Consider the following 16442-nt stretch of genomic DNA (forward strand, 5'->3'; position numbering starts at 1 on the left):
CATGAAGCATGAGGTATATATCTAATATTCTTTAAGGCAGACAGATCGATTCACTTTCTTCAAAAAGCTTGTAAGATGCCAAAGTGGAAGGATATTTCTAAAACAGAGTATGCCTAATTTAGAGACATCACTTTCAGTCTAAAAAGAAGAAACAATCTTTCAATCATCATAACTGAAAATATCAACATGATCTGTGAACAGTAGTTCAGGCGCTGCAGGCTGAGATAAGGCATGCTGTTATAAATTGTGGACCTCCATACAAGTTTAGTTGCAGTACATCCAACACAGTGGATATGCCAAAATACAGTAACACTTCTGCTTTATGATGCCAGTGTCCCCTTTTAACCCAACAGGTAGCACCCAGGGATATATTACTGTCTCACAATTTATAGAAGGAAGAAAGCAGCTCAGCCATTAGGGATTCTGATGATATTTTTACAGTACGCTGTTTATTTCAAATGGCATCATTCAGTGGGATTACAGGATCAGGGTGATGTTATTTACAGCACAGAATAATGTTGGATCTTGTTAATATGTAACCATGACATAACTATCCTCCTTTTATAGGCAACTAAAACAACTTTGAACAAAGTAGTTTTAGTTGCCTATAGTTAAAATGTATATAATTAGTATCAGTTGTCCCTACAGACAGATTTAGCATCTTTCAGCTCATTGTCTCAGTATTCGAGTCCGCAACTTGACTGATTTGGTTCTTACCACTCTCATAACAGGAAGTTGATTACAACAAAAAATATCTAAAATCCCTGTAAACTGTATGTTACCTGCACCATCAAACCTCAGGTAGACAAATTTAGTGCCTAGCTTGTAAGGACAGTGGGACATTTATCAGCTAAGGAGTCAGACATCCTTAAGGAAAGCAAACCAAAAACTGAGCCAAAATGCAGGTTTTCTAACATGTAAAATATATTTTCATTCTAAATGCTCCCACAGATACTATTCATATGACTGAAAAACTTCAGGCTGAGTCATAAAAAATTGTCACATGTATTAGTCAATCTTACTTCCCTGGATAAGACTGGCTTTTTATTTTCTTTTAGCTAACCAGAACCTCATAACTCATCCTATTCAAAACCCTGTTTCTAGAACTTGAAGAAGCCACATCTTTGAACATGGGTGATATTTCTTCTCTGTTGTCAGCATGGTGAGTGCAGTGTTAGGCAACATAATGGTAAAATAGATAGATGAATGCCAGCCTTATCTGTTGCATAGAAGTCAAACAAATCTAATAGCTTGAACACAAAACAGCACTTAATTAGAAAAGAGTAATTGCCTAGAGCCATACTGAACACTTGAGTCAATTCATAAAAATCTTTATTATTGCTTATTATACCTGCTAATAAACTGATATGTTTGGATGGTATGCAGGATGCAATATGTTTTGTATCACCTGCAGCAGCGATTTTATTAAAATAAGCAGAAGGAAAAACTGGGTAATTAGCATGAGCAGCAATACCCTCCATGGATACAGACATAGGCCAACAAATATCAAGTACCTACAAAAAACATTTCTCAGAAGAAAACTCTGGAGAGTTCAGTCTAAATATATAACATGTTAATAATCAAGATGTTGCCTAATGACTGAAGAACAGAACATGTTAGAACTCATGCCAAAATGATACCATTATTAAAAAGTGCAAATCAAAGGTAATGACTGGAAAAGCTAGTTCATATTTACAAAAGAAACAATAAAAAGTCACAATTAGAGTCCAAGTATGAACAGACTTTTCTGTTTGCACATTATTTCAAAATGCCAAATATTGATTGTGACTTGTGACCAGAGAACCAAAGCAATTCATTAAGGACTATGTTTTGATCTTGATTTTTGGCATTGTGAATGTGCAGTTGTAACAGCCAAATGCAGTATTGCTCCTTTTTTTCCCTTTTTCCCTCAAACCACAGCTTTATAAATTACAAAAGAAGAGCCAATGTTAATTTAGTGTGGTGCTGACTGTACTGTAGGTTTACTCTGTAACAAAAAAGGGATGCAACAAGAGATGCAACAAGAAAATAAAAACCGTGTGATGAATACAGTTTGGCAGTAAAGGCTGGCAAACAACTCAAAATGGTAAAACCTCATTGGTATGGTATGAGAAAGCCAACCGAATCTGAGCTCCACAAATGAATAAAAACATTCTTGTGAATTGCATTTACGTTTTTCCACCATCTTGTGCTGGTCCAAGAATTTCACCTCTAGCAGCGTAATGCGATTGCTCATGGGCGTCCCTCTAAATAAATGGCTGCAGCTCAGAGAGAAAACACACAAAGAGGAGGAATCCTATTCCATCATTGCTAGCTGTGGTGTCTGCGCCTGCTTTGAACTCAAATTTTGCAAAGTAAATGCTTTGGCCACCGTGGGACACTTAGCTAAGAGCATCAAAGCAGCGCCTAGGGGAAGGGTGCTGGGACAGACAGTAGCTTGCCTTGTGGCAGACCATCAGCTTGATCCCAACATCCAACTACTCTGTAACAGATTCTGAGATCCAGCTCTGCAGTAACTTTAAGCCCCTGCACAAACTATGGATAGAAACCATCAATTCTCTCTGCACAAAGTAGTCAGACAATTCCATGTGCAATCAACAGATGATAAAATGCTATCAGATAAATTGTGTCCCCAGCTAATCTTCATACAGTCTGCCCTTTACTTTGTGGCTCAATCTTGGAATGGCCTCAAATGTATATGAAAAACATGGCATTTACTTGTCATAATCCTGTGCACCATCTTAGCTGATATAATTGTTTTGTGCACAGCAGTTATCCTTAGTCGACACATACGTCTGTGATTTGGATTTGATACAATTTCCATCCAACCAAAGTTCATTCGGAGCCTTTAATTCTGGCAGTAAATGTACTTTATCTGTGAGATCAAGAAGCCAGCAAGTTGCTTTAGAGGCTAATATCAGGGGTTAAACTCTTACATTTTGAAAGAAGTGCGTTCATCCTTTCACATCACTGTGTGGAACACTGCAAGTGCCAAGAAAGGACAGGAGGTATCTTAATTCTGTCTGCTTCTCTGATTTCCATATTCCCTTCTCCAAAGTTAAACTTTGAGCCAATAGCAAATATTCTCTACAGTTCTATGAAAACTCACCATCTGTCAACCAGAATCCAGTTAAGCTAACACACAATCCAAGATGCTAAATCAAAATGTGAGAGGAATGATGCCTTTTGCCAGCTATTGTTTTTAATAGATGGCAAAAAACTACCATGGCTTTAAAGCTGCACTTCTGTCAAGACCTCCTGTCAGCACCTCTATACCTTGAAATAATTTAAAATAATGTAATTTGATAAGTAGCTGAGATGAGGAAGAATGGCTAATTTATCAACAGTGTAACCGTTCATAGATGCATTTATCAGAAATATATTTACAGTGATATAAATAACAGTATAAAGAGGAATGTAGGAAATCATCAGAAACATTGTTGTTATGTTTATATAAAGACCAAAACTTTGAAAATACATATTTTTTATGTCATTTTCAAATGTAGGTTTTTGGTATTTGTATTGAATGATTATAGTATCAGTATGTACCAAGCATCCAAAAATGTCAACATGCCACATGGGATTAAGAATTATTATTTTTTGATATTTGAAAACTGACATTATTTGCACAGAGGTACACATGTGCTGTGGGGACACCTTTTGAAAATGATTAATTCATCTTTTTTTTAAGAAGTTTTTGGCTGTCTAGCCTGATATTTAGACTCAATGGCCATTTCATTAACATGCACCGGACAACATGTAAAATGTGGCTGGTTATTCAGATTTGTGGAACAAGGTTCGGGGTGTCTGCTGTGTTTAAAATCATTATTAGTATGTTGGTGTAATGACAGATTTGCAGAACCATTGTCATCCCATGTTAACCTGCGGGTCCACTGCACTGCTATTAAGAAGACTCAACATGTGCAGACCTGCTGCACCTCACCCACACTTTCACTAAGAAAGTCAGAATTGTTGTCATTGCGATTACATTGAATATGCCATGTGAAAATACTAATACTGTATACTGTACTATTGTATAAGGCTTGTTTACGAGGTATTATTAATCATTACTGTCAACAAACTGAAATCTGATAATCAATGCTAAATGTAAAGAGGTGACTCACTTGTGGCTGAGGGTTTGTGAAGCCCCACACTGTCTGTGTGCTCAGTGTTTCATTTACATTAGATTTGTCTCTAATCACTTTGATTGATTTTATTCCCTTTATGGCTCTGTGCAGTTTGTGATGGGTTTGTTTATGCTGTAGCGCAGGCAGAGACATTGATTAGGCCTGACGCCTTTTCTGTGCCCGCAGTACACGGTGTATGGGAGGAGTGGTCACCGTGGAGCCTGTGCTCATTCACGTGTGGCCGAGGTCACCGCACTAGGACTAGGATGTGTGCCCCTCCCCAGCATGGAGGCAGGGCATGTGACGGACCTGAGACCCAGACTAAGCTTTGCAACATAGCCCTATGCCCAGGTATCATTTGTCTGCTATCTAAATATATTTAAAAAATAACCATATTAACTATTATCCCTGAAGGCATGATTATGGATAGATAAAAAAGGTAAAATCATAAAGATGATTATAAACTAATTTCAATAAGTTATTTATTAAGAATGGAAGCAGTTTACCTTAGGTACAGCTGTATAATCTTATCCAGTACTGCTCTGCAAAGGTGAGTAAAAGCTCTGAATGAATGCAGTTTTTGTGGTGCATTTAAAGTAATAGTGCTTACACAATAATGTGGTTTAGGGAACCCTGTTGAGAGTCAATACTGTAATACTGACGTCAAAATCACTTACTCGCAATTGCCTATGAATGGTAAGCAGATTAGTGATGATGAGTTTTTCCACACAGTAAATGTTAGCTTTGCTCTGGTAACAGACTCAGTGAAAACCACTCAATCCCAAATGCTTTCCCTCGGCACAGACAGGGAAAATGAAAGGCAGCTAACAAATAGTTTGAATATTCTGCAGTTTGTGCTTTTGATATTTTAATCATCTAAATCTTATTATGAATGTATTCTACCAAAATACAGGTTTTATTTTCCTTTTACCATTGGCTATTTTGAGAATTTCTAACTTGTAAAAATTAAAGCAGAAAGCCAGCTGTAATGCAATTCTCCAAAATTCGCAAGTATTAATGTAATTCTTTTCTTTCCATTTAATGTCTGTTTCATTGGCTTTCAGTCTGAGAGAGAATAGTGATCTGAATATCTCCTCCCATTTCTGTCTGCCCTCTTTTTCCCTTCACTTGGGACATGCTTGTTGGGTTGTGGTTGGTGCCTCAGTGGACGGACAGTGGCAGGAGTGGAGCTCTTGGAGCGATTGCTCGGTGACCTGTGCCAATGGCACTCAGCAGAGGACCAGGCAGTGCTCAGCGGCCGCCCATGGGGGATCTGAGTGTCGCGGTCACTGGGCAGAAAGCAGAGAGTGCCATAATCCTGACTGCACAGGTAAAATCCTGAGCCTCTTAATTCTATATCCGCTTTGATGTCTAAATTCAAATTATGATTTAAAATGGGTAGAAGAGAGACAAAGAAAAACAACCCGTCCCATATGGTTATCATCGTCATTATAATCATAACTGCCATCGTCATTGCTATCAACTGTAAATTTCATTTGGAGCTGGACTTAACTGAGCTGTTCTCTTTGTGTAGTGTGCCTTCACAAGCGTTGTATCAAGAATCAGAGCTGCGTTGTAAGAATCAAGAATAATGTTTAAGACCATGCTCTATCAATTGGATTTGTAAAATCCAGTTAGATATACTGTATGCCTTTCTCATAATTCAGGGTTAGCTGTCCAAACTGTCTGTCAACACCATAGATGTATTAGAGGCTCAAAGATGTCAGCTTAGTGGTCCCCATCAGGCTTTGAATTGTCTGATCATATGAAGGGCCTGAGCACTCTCATAATCTCCTGATGCAATTTTCACTGAAGCAGTGTAAAACAGCTGGGCTTTTTTTATTGCATTTCATTGGTATGTGTGTGGCAGAGAGATTCCTCTCAAATTTTGAAAGTCAGTGGAAATGTTGTGTAACTAGTCAGCCAGCCTCACGCTTTCTCTCAGACCACTGACGTAGCTTGTGAATGCGTATTTTCAATACAGTATGTGTGTATGATAATGAACCACGAGATGCTGTTGTTTGCTTCACATTGAAAGGGTGCATTATGCAGTTTATTCTTTTAATGGGGCCTACCTACGTATTTAGCAATTCCTATTTGTCTCCAAGGTGAGAGATCAAACATTATTGGCATAATACAGTCTTTACCATAATTTAACATGTCGCTGTGATGTCCATGACTGCAAGAGGAAATGCCTTGTTTTGTGGAACAAAAGAAAAAAGGAGTTCAAGGAAACCCAATATGTTACAGAAATTGTCAAAAATAATTTTAATTTAATGAGTGAGTGTGTTAAAAGGCGACACGTTTCCTCTAAAATATGAAGAAGAAAAAACAATAAAGTAAACAAACTGATTAGCAATTACAATAAAGGCCTGTGCAGGATTTGAATCAATTTCTCCAGGACTGCTGATACAATGAGTTCTTTGAAACACACGAGGATGCATCTATCTGACAAATCAGCTGCTCTGATTTCGGAGCAGAGCTTTCAGTATCTGCTGGGATTTGATCAATGTCTTGCGGATAGTTTTAGCCAACAGGTCACAGTGAATTCTGCGTTTTTTTCTTTCTTCCGGAGGCAACACTGACAGAGGTTAGTTGTAGGACACAAAGAATACCTGCACGTGTGAAGAAAGGGGTAAGCGTAGGTTAAAATGAATAGAAGTGTGTTTCCTGCTCACATGGTGTTGTACCTTTCTGTTCAGACAAGGGCGTGTGATTTAGTACACTGCTGAAGGGGAGCATCTGTTTTTTCTTTGTATTTTTTTTTGGTCTAATTTACAGTTTAACTGTGTTCATTACAAGGGCATACAACATGCTGCTGATTTTGGAAACTTCAGCATAAATGTGTTTTTTTTAATATTGGCAAAGTGAGGCAAATAATCACTACTCACAGAAGATTTTTGTTAGTCATGAATCACACATTATCCTGATTATTCAGAGTAAACTTGTTCATATTTGGACCATTACCATCGCACTGAATCTGCAAACTGAGTACCTGGATAGCAAAGGAAATAAATGCAATCCAATATTAGATGTCTCACACTAATTAAAAGCTTGAAAAGCACAAGATAAGTATTGCAAATGGTGACGTACTATATCATCTTAGTTGATATCTGTTTATTGGCACATTGGATGCAACAAGAGTATCTCTTTCTAACTGAGAATGATTCTGTTGTAGCTAACGGCCAGTGGAATCCTTGGGGTCCATGGAGCGGCTGCTCTAAGTCCTGTGATGGTGGATGGCAGAGGCGAGCCCGGGTGTGTCAGGGTGCAGCGGTGACTGGGCAACAGTGTGATGGCACCGGAGAGGAAGTCCGCAAGTGCAGTGACCAGCGATGTCCAGGTAAGCCAAAGGATAATTGTTCTGTAGGCTTAAATATGCAACGGCCACCATGAAGCTGAATATAAGCGGAGAGATAATTATCTCTGTGGAGTGAAATAGCATGTCTCGTTATATGAATTCAGTTAAAACACAATCTGAAGAGTAGATGCAGATAAGCGCATGTAGGGAATGACTATGAATATTTTCCAATAAATGAAGAAATTGAAGTACTGGTGACAGACATGCAAGTACAGTATCATCAAAGCTTATTGAGAAATTTTCCAAATAATCTCTTCTTGGAGTGAAGTCTTAATATAAAGCCACTCAATTTTTTTTTTCATTATTCTAAATATGTAATGTTCACATTGAAGTTATGATTGAAGAAGACAGTATGTTTTATTATAATCCTCAAAAGGCATGCTCATGTTCACCAGCACTATACGGCTTTGATCTCCTATATTTCCATACGTCTTCATATGCAGCATGGAGAAATTGTTGCATCATATTGGAAATTCTAAAAAGCTCTTTGCATTGACTTAGTAACAATTGTACCACTGTGTTTTTCAGCACCGTATGAGATTTGTCCTGAGGATTATGCAGTGTCAATGGTGTGGAGACGGACACCTTCAGGGGAACTGGCCTTCAACAGATGCCCACCTAATGCCACAGGTAAGGAACAGATTGATACGTCTGATCTATTCTTATCATGCATAAACACATGATTATTGCCTTTCTTGTGTGCTTTAAGGTTGAATCAAAAGAGCCATTCTTCCATAAAAGGTGACAAAATGTTGGAATACATTTTAATATGTATGGTGTGGAGTGAGCCTTTTACTGAACCATACAATAGTGTGATTGACTTAAGTTTTGACATATTTTCAGAGAAGGGTTGTTTGAATCACAGTGATTTTCCATCAAGTGTCTGTCACTTTAAGTGGTAGCACTGCCACTATCTTATTCTCACAAGTGACATTGTATCACTGTTTTAATACACACCACAATGTTACTAACTTTGAAGGCTACATTAAGAGTAAGATGCCCTTCAGTTTAGAAGTTACATAACATGAGTTCCCTGCTAGGCATGGTGTTACATTGGGGCTAGGGGATGCTATAGTCATGTCACAAAACTGCGTATCCCCAGTGATGACACCCCCCCCCCCCCCCACACACACACACACAAGTGTTTTTGTATCTTCCTATCTGTATTTATTTATTTATTTATTTAAATAAAGAGATATGTAAAGGTTAATAACCAGCCATTCTGTCCCCAATCCCATCCTTGACTGCGTGCTCATGCTGCGTATGTACCGTATTTGTATGTGCGAGGAACAAGAAGACACATGCATATTATTGGCCAGTTGACAGGCATAGGTTAAATGCACTTCTCTATATGGCTGCACCGTTATTCCTTTCATTTGTGATGTTTGTGATAGACTTTTAATCCGTCACACTTTAACCAATGCATAGCAGGATGCATGTATGTCATCTGCATACAAGTTATTTTTGTTTGAAATAGATATATAATCACTAAAATTGTGATGATAGCCAGTTTTTCTTTAGAAGTGTCTGCACAGCTAACAGGCCCAGACTCATTTCATTGCACTTCTCGTTGTGGCAATCATTTAAAGCCTCAATGAGATATATGGGATATGTGGATATTGTAGATATTATTAATTTTATTTCAACGTTTTGATGACCAATTAGATGAATAGTTGTCTGATTATACATATGGAATAAATGCACTTCTTGTTGCATTTTGGATGTATTGTGTTGTTATTAATTGTAGGTGCATGGGCACTGTGTTGAAGTCTTTTACCTTTTCATGTTAAAGATGTTTTTGTCATTGCCTTGTTGTCATTTGTGTTAGGCTTAAAGCTATTTTTTGAATATTCTTTGGCCAAATTCAATCAAAAACTGCATTTATATTGATTGTGCTGTGTGCCATTTCTGCTTTTATTGCAGAAATGTGAACTTCTTCATAGAGTTACTCTTAAAGTCGTGCAAATAAACTATTTTCTTAGCCCCCACATGTTTTGGTCAAGCTTCCCTTTAGCATCAGGAGAGAAAAAATCTTGGCACCGGCTTTGTTCCCTGCCTAATCTTTGCATGGTGTGTAAAATCTGCAAAACATCATGATAATAAAACTATATCTGGTGCCAAATCCTGGTTTCACATCTGAGGTGGAGGCGCATAACCCTTCTTCCTATTTCCACATGCGGGGATGTAACTCATGGCTGCACCCGTCAGCTCACAGCTTGTGTAGTGGTTGGGAAAAATGGTTACTGTGACTCTGAGAGCATTGTTTAAGAAAAGCACACTGAGGTCTGTTTTCAGACATTAAGCAGAAGCTTTAATATGTGCACAGAGAGAAGAGCATTAGAGCAGAGGATGCAAGGTGAAACAGGGTGAGAATAACACTCAGCTCTTGAAAGGAAGAGAAGAGAAAAAGAAAGGAGGGGATAAAAATAAAGGCAATCTCTGATAAAGCTGCAGTGATACAGGTTACTTTTGTTCTCGTTGAAGGCCCGTTCGGTAACAAACAGGCAACAACACAATGTGGTGCTGTTGGCTGCTGAAGCTATGTTGGTTTGACACGATAAGCTGCTGTAAAAATGGAAGGCTCTCAGTTGGCATTTCTTCCACAACCATAAAACGGCTTGCTGGCAAACTAGATGTAGTATCAAACACTTTGTCATTTTGTGCACAGATGGCTTACTGTACCTGCAGCAAAGTTATGCAGAGTAAGATTTACTAGCATGACATTAGCTCTACAGCTTGACATTAGTTTTATGGGTAATAACTGTTTGCTGCTACAAAGCTGTTTCCAGCTCTCAGTGAGAGTTTTTTGTTTTGTATTGTTTTCTCCTCCTGTATGACGAGGTAAATTGAAAACATTTACTGATTAAGCATCTCATTTACACCAAAAGGTGTCTCTGCTGTTTGTGTCATATCCAAGTCTGTCAGTCACAGTGAAACACTTGACTTAATACAGTGAAGCTCATTATTATTCTTTACTGAGCAGTAGCTATTACATTAATTAATTACATTAATTATATATAGAAAAAAGAAGTCTAAAGGAAATAGAAGCTATATTGTTGTGGACCGTGGCCTTTAAAGATAACGTTATAATTAATTAGTTCACACATGCTAGTGAATGATGTTGTTACATAGGTTGTATTGACTGCTATAATACAGACATATATGCCATAGCTGTAGTCTATGTGCTGTTATTTTTATGAGGTGAGAAATCCAGCAACACTTGTAATATATGTAACAACTTGCTAGACCAACACGTCTTTGGCCTTTATCAGGGTCATTATGAAACACATTACACATACACACGCTCGCACGCACACACATCATCATCATACAATGGGGCATCTACAAACATTGATTGCATATATGGGCATGTGTCCCAGACTGGTAGGGAGGCAAGGGGGGTATCCAGTAAAGGACATGGGTGACACCATATTTTGTCCATTAACTGGTAAAGTGCAACTAAGGGGTGGTTCTCTAGTTTCTAAAGAAGAAGCCTTAACCGGAAAATATGCCTATTTGATGTAGCATACTTTTCACACTTTAATTAAAAAGAAAAAAAAAGAAGTGCTATATATAGAATCAGGAAGAGCAACAAGATACATCATAAAAAATACATCATAAAAACCACTACAAAACCACATAAATGAGAGATATTTAAGAACCATTATAGAAACTCATTAATTGAGAAGTCTTCATTCATGCCCCCTGGAAATAAACTTATGAAACTGAAAATGCTTCTCTTTTTTACATTAAAACTTCAATGGCTGAACTTATTCACATCTACAGTATGCCTATAAAAAAATAGAGACAAAATGTCATTGAAATGTCTTGCAAGGACTGGTTACACCATTCTTCACTATGTTCAGTGATCCACTCCATGGGATGTCTCTCCTGTATATTTTGCCACATGGGCAATGTATCATAAAGACAACATTCATTGTTTCACAGGTATTTAGGTCCTTAATGTTAGTGTTTTTTTCCACTGGTAGGTTAAAAGACTTAAGGCTTTTGTTGTATTGGCAATTTATACAGGCGCCACTTTACATTTCAGAATTCTGACATGCTCTAACAACCCTGTCTCTTATGTTTCTTGCTCTTTTAAAACTTACTATAGGTAGTTCTTTAAGGATTCCTTGCAAGAATATCCCAGTGTTTTCAAACTCATGTCACTGATGATATTAGTCTTAGGAATGAATGTAGTGGAGTAAATAAGGTGCAGTTTAGATTTGGAGGATTTTTTTGCTTGCAGATACAAGCTAATCTTCTTGGTAAAGTCTTTCTCTAAATTCAAAAAACATCTTTTCTTTGCTCTTATCATATTTTTCTGGAACGTCACGTATTCTTTACAGTCGAATGAGTTGACTGACAGGTAGACTTTTCTTTAGAGGTATGGGATGAAAGTGTTCAGCATGAAGAAGTGCATTCTTATCTGTAGGTTTGGTGTAAAGAGAGGAAGAGAGGACGTCATTTTTTGTTACATTTATATCAGGAAACTTATTTTCTTAAAGGCTACAGTTAAAGAGTGAATCTCAGGCCTGCAAAGTTACCATTTAGAAACTGTAAAACCTCTGATAGAGGGGGGATTTTCCAGGGATCAGGGGGTACGATATGTCATTAAAAAGAAGCAGTTTAGAACAGGGAGGTCAAATTAACTAGGAATGGTAGAGGTATTCTTACTGGTCCCTGGTTAAGGAAATGCTCCAGTGTGTCCAGGTCTTGCTGGTGGTCAACAGGATTTAATGACTCAAGCAGTAGTAGTGCAGTAGAGGAGCAGTGTCATGATAAAAGGATAAAATGACAGATAGTAGAAATATTCCCTGTTTAATCTCTCTATATATCCTCTGTCATAGCTGGCACTGACCACTGTAAAAAGACCATGATGGAGAATTTTTCAGGCCAGGTCAGATTTATTTGTAAGGCTATTAATCACAGTTCCAGTATGAGGTGTCTCACATTATGAAACAATAAATGAAATATAACCTCCTAACATTTGACCTGTAATGAGAACAAGGTCAAACTGACAAAAACCCTCAATGAGAAAAATGAGAGAAGAAACCAAATGCCTCACAGTTCCAGGACAGTCTGACATGTAAAGGCTGAGAGCGGGTAAACAAAGATAAAATATTGATCAGCAAAGGCAACACAACAAAATGTGCGACATGAATGCAGTAAGACTGCTTGAGTGAAGTGTCCAAATGTGTTAGGGGCATCAGCACCTACTCAGTCGTATAGTCACTGTCATCATCAAGGTCATCATAGGAACAGCACCCAGTGCAGGGGCCTCAGCCATGCCTCGGTCATCGTGGATGACAACTGCCACCAGAGGCGAGAAGGGAGGAAAAGACAAGATCACGAAGGATAGATACACACAGCAGATGAACTAATTTGCTTTATATCACTCTAATAAAGGTTCATACATTGGTAAACACCCAAAGGACATTTACAACAGCCTTCTGTCTAATTAGTCAAACTTCCCTGATGGCTGACTCTGTGACTCTCAGTTACTGTGCAAAGCTCAAACCACATAAAGGACAAAAATGAAGAAGAAAGCTTCGTAAAATTTAGATTTCTGCATTTCTTAGATTAATTAATCTCTTATTTGCTGTTTTTGTGCAATTTGACATAAGAGTAAACAGCAATTATGTTATCAGATTCACTAAATGCTACTGCCAAGTAGTAGAATGTACTAATTTTATGTTATGTTGGACCCCTTTGCCATGCTTTATGCTTTTACTCCACCATACATTTTTAGTTTTACATGCAAAAAAAGGTTCATGGGCTGTAATTTATGTGCCTGTCTAATGAGTGCTTCAAATTTCAATTATCAATTAAAGTTCAAGTCATCCAGCTGAAAGAGGGAGCTATTACAGCAACAGAACCACAAGCTATTAAACAAACTCATCACTGGTTAATGCAGAGAAAAATGATCATGTACTCTTAACAAACAAATGAGACATCATCCTTTACAATGAAGGTGCTCATTTTATTCATGATACTAGTATATTCAGTGACTTAATACTTTCACTGGTAGGTATTGGTGTAGCATATGTAATATAAGGCACCTTAAGTTCACTAAAAGTCTTCTTGTGAGTATTTGTAGACATGTCTAAGGGGGAAGACTATTTGAATAAAAATTCTGCTCTAATGGTTGGCAAGTAGAGGATGCTGTAAAACCGGACAGTGACAGGTCAATGCCTCGGTGGAGTGCAGCCTTGGGTTTGATCAAGCACATTTCCACTGACCTATATTTCATACTCAGCCTACTCTACATACATCACTGATGATGCAAGGACAGATGTCAGATTGGTGCAGAATCACAGTGAAAGCCTCACGTTGTCGTCTCTGACCCTGTTTGATCCCACCACCGACACGGATCAAAGCACAGATATGTCAAACTAAATATAAATGACATGTTTGTCTGTTACATGTACCTTAAGGGATGACAGGGAAGTGTTGTTAGACTCTGTCCGTTGAGTTTACACATGCAACTTTTACTATTGCTCATCTCCCATGACCACCTAAAACAGCTTGTAGACGTTCTTATGATGAAATACTACTGATTATGGTGCTGTGTTAGGTTTTATTTTATACAGCTAATGAACCACAAACATTTTTTTTCTAAAATAATTATTTTTTTATTTTTTCTCTTGCAAAACTGTTTGTGTAAACAAAAAATGAGCTCACATCCAGGCATCTCACATTAAAATGATGTTGGCCTTAGGCAATTTATATGATCCAGTCTTGCTGAATTCACATTAAAACTGCAACATCGTATAATACTAGAATGAAAGCAGTCAGAGATCGGTCATCAGAGGGCCAAAAAACGTATGTCATGTTTTTAAATCATTCGCTTTCAACGGTTTTTAAACTTAAACAAGCAAGTGGCATTACTTTAATACTTTAATACTTGTCATTTTTGAATGTTACCTTTTCTTACTGCTTCGTATCTTCTTGCCAATTTCCACTTTAAGCACACATTATTTTGGGAATGTTGACAAAAACAAACAAACAAACCCTAAAGTGAATCAAGTCATCATAAAATACTTAAAATACTAAAATCTGTGAGAATTTTCTGTTGGATGCTGGCATCTTTAATGACAGGAGCCTGGATTAAAAGTATATGAAAGTGAATAGAATTGCCCAGGTGAGACCAGTTTGGAGGGAGACAGCTGCTCAGCACGGTGTAAAGCAGTGGGCCTCTCCTGCTGCCCTCTGGGTTGTCTCAAGGTGCTGCATGGGTGCTCCTGGCATATAGCAGTGTTTTGTGTGCCCTCATGGCTTCAGTGCACCAGATAGCTGCTGTGGAGAAGGTGTGCATAGGAGGTGTGGTTTTGATCCATCCCTGTCTGTGTGTGTTAGCGTGTGAAAGACAGAGAGTGAGTGAAATAGAACAAGAGATAGCAATGGTTTAGGTGAAGCGCGGATGCCAGGGGAAATGTTTTGTACTGTGGGAGTTTTCCTCAGGATGTCAAGCACCTGTGTTGGAACAGTGGGGTGATGTGTGAAGTGCACTCCACCAGGTTGACAGCTGGGAAGGTGTGATGTTGGACCCCTATGTAGGATGTGTGTGGCAACGTGGGTGGATATTGGGTGGTTCTTCTATTTCGGGATCACTGTTTAAATGCCTGACAGCTATCACAGCTGAGCTGCTGCATGCTTGGATATGCCACTATAAGTTGTATTAACACAGCACACAGTGCATATATTAAAAGGCACGGGACTGTGCCGCTGGTATAAAAAGTAATTCTGTTCAAATACTGCAGCACTTTCCTTCCAGAAACTTCTCTCTCCCTCTTTCTACAATGTGCTTTAACTCCACTGCAAAACTGAATGTGTAGCAACTAATTTTGATGATGAGTGATGGGCAACAGATATGGGAATAATAAGTCAGAAATAGAATTAATACTTGTATCTCCCTCCCCTTTTTCTGTCCTTCTCTTTTTCCTGTATCCAACCCCCTCCACACGACTTCCATCTGCCTTTCTTTTGCCTCCCCTCTGGTCTTAATCCCACCCCCTCCATCTTAAACTCTCTATGCTTGCATCCTCATCTCCCGTCTTATCCCTCACTCGCTCCCTCTCCTCTCCAAATCTGTCGCTGTCTCTTTCCCTTCTACAGGCACCACTAGTCGACGCTGCTCTTTGGATCACCGTGGTATGGCCTTCTGGGAGCAGCCAAGCTATGCTCGATGCATAACAAATGAATTCAGATACTTGCAGCAATCAGTAGGTGCAAAGTCAGCTCCCTCTCACAGCCTCTGTTTCCAATGCATAAATTACCTCCCCTGTGTTTTCCCCATCCTCATCACACTGTAGCCAAAGATTAAGCACTTTCAATAGAGGAGCAAATTGAAACACTAATTACGACATTTTTCTTTATATAATGAATGGTCATCTCTAAGCCCTTCATCTTTTTGATTTTGAATTTCAGGCAAGTTCCCATCTGTTTGCCATTACATTAGATATGTTAGAATACCATAACAACAACAACAACAGCATGGGTAGAAAAACAACTCATAATTATCATTTGTATTGTAATTGCATGTTTTACTTTTACTTACGATTTTATGAGCAAATACGTGTTATTCTTCACCTGCACTTTATTACCTTTTAAATCTGTTACAGTACATTATAATTTAATTTCATTTAATGTAATGAAATAAGTAAGGGAAACTCATTGAATTAGTTGTTACCCAGTTGTTCAATGCATGCATGATGGTACATCTCAATCACACAACAAAGCAACTTTAAATATCAGTTTTTAATGAGATTTAGCTTTAGTGTGTTTGCCTGCACAGTCATGGAACAGGTCATTTTGGGAACTTTCCATCACCATTAAAAATAAATTAATTGAGAGCTGAGATACCACATATAGTGCTGCACTTGTGAATGTGTATTTATGAACATAAACCCTGTGTAATGATGTGAAATATCATTTCGCTGTGCAATTTCTGC

The 16442-nt window shown here is 38.2% G+C and overlaps 1 protein-coding gene across 1 annotated transcript in view; it reads left to right on the forward strand.

Annotated features, from left to right (window-relative positions):
* Positions 1-16442, forward strand: part of adgrb3 (adhesion G protein-coupled receptor B3) — a 111862-nt gene that overhangs the window by 47543 nt on the left and 47877 nt on the right. The window contains exons 4-8 of the mRNA XM_053332574.1: positions 4314-4478; positions 5293-5457; positions 7306-7470; positions 8017-8118; positions 15607-15713. Of these exons, the coding sequence (XP_053188549.1) occupies positions 4314-4478; positions 5293-5457; positions 7306-7470; positions 8017-8118; positions 15607-15713 (704 nt within the window). The remainder of the gene's footprint in view (positions 1-4313; positions 4479-5292; positions 5458-7305; positions 7471-8016; positions 8119-15606; positions 15714-16442) is intronic.

The sequence above is a fragment of the Scomber japonicus genome, chromosome 14 (genome assembly GCF_027409825.1).
Source record: "Scomber japonicus isolate fScoJap1 chromosome 14, fScoJap1.pri, whole genome shotgun sequence".
Classification (NCBI taxonomy): Eukaryota; Metazoa; Chordata; class Actinopteri; order Scombriformes; family Scombridae; genus Scomber; species Scomber japonicus.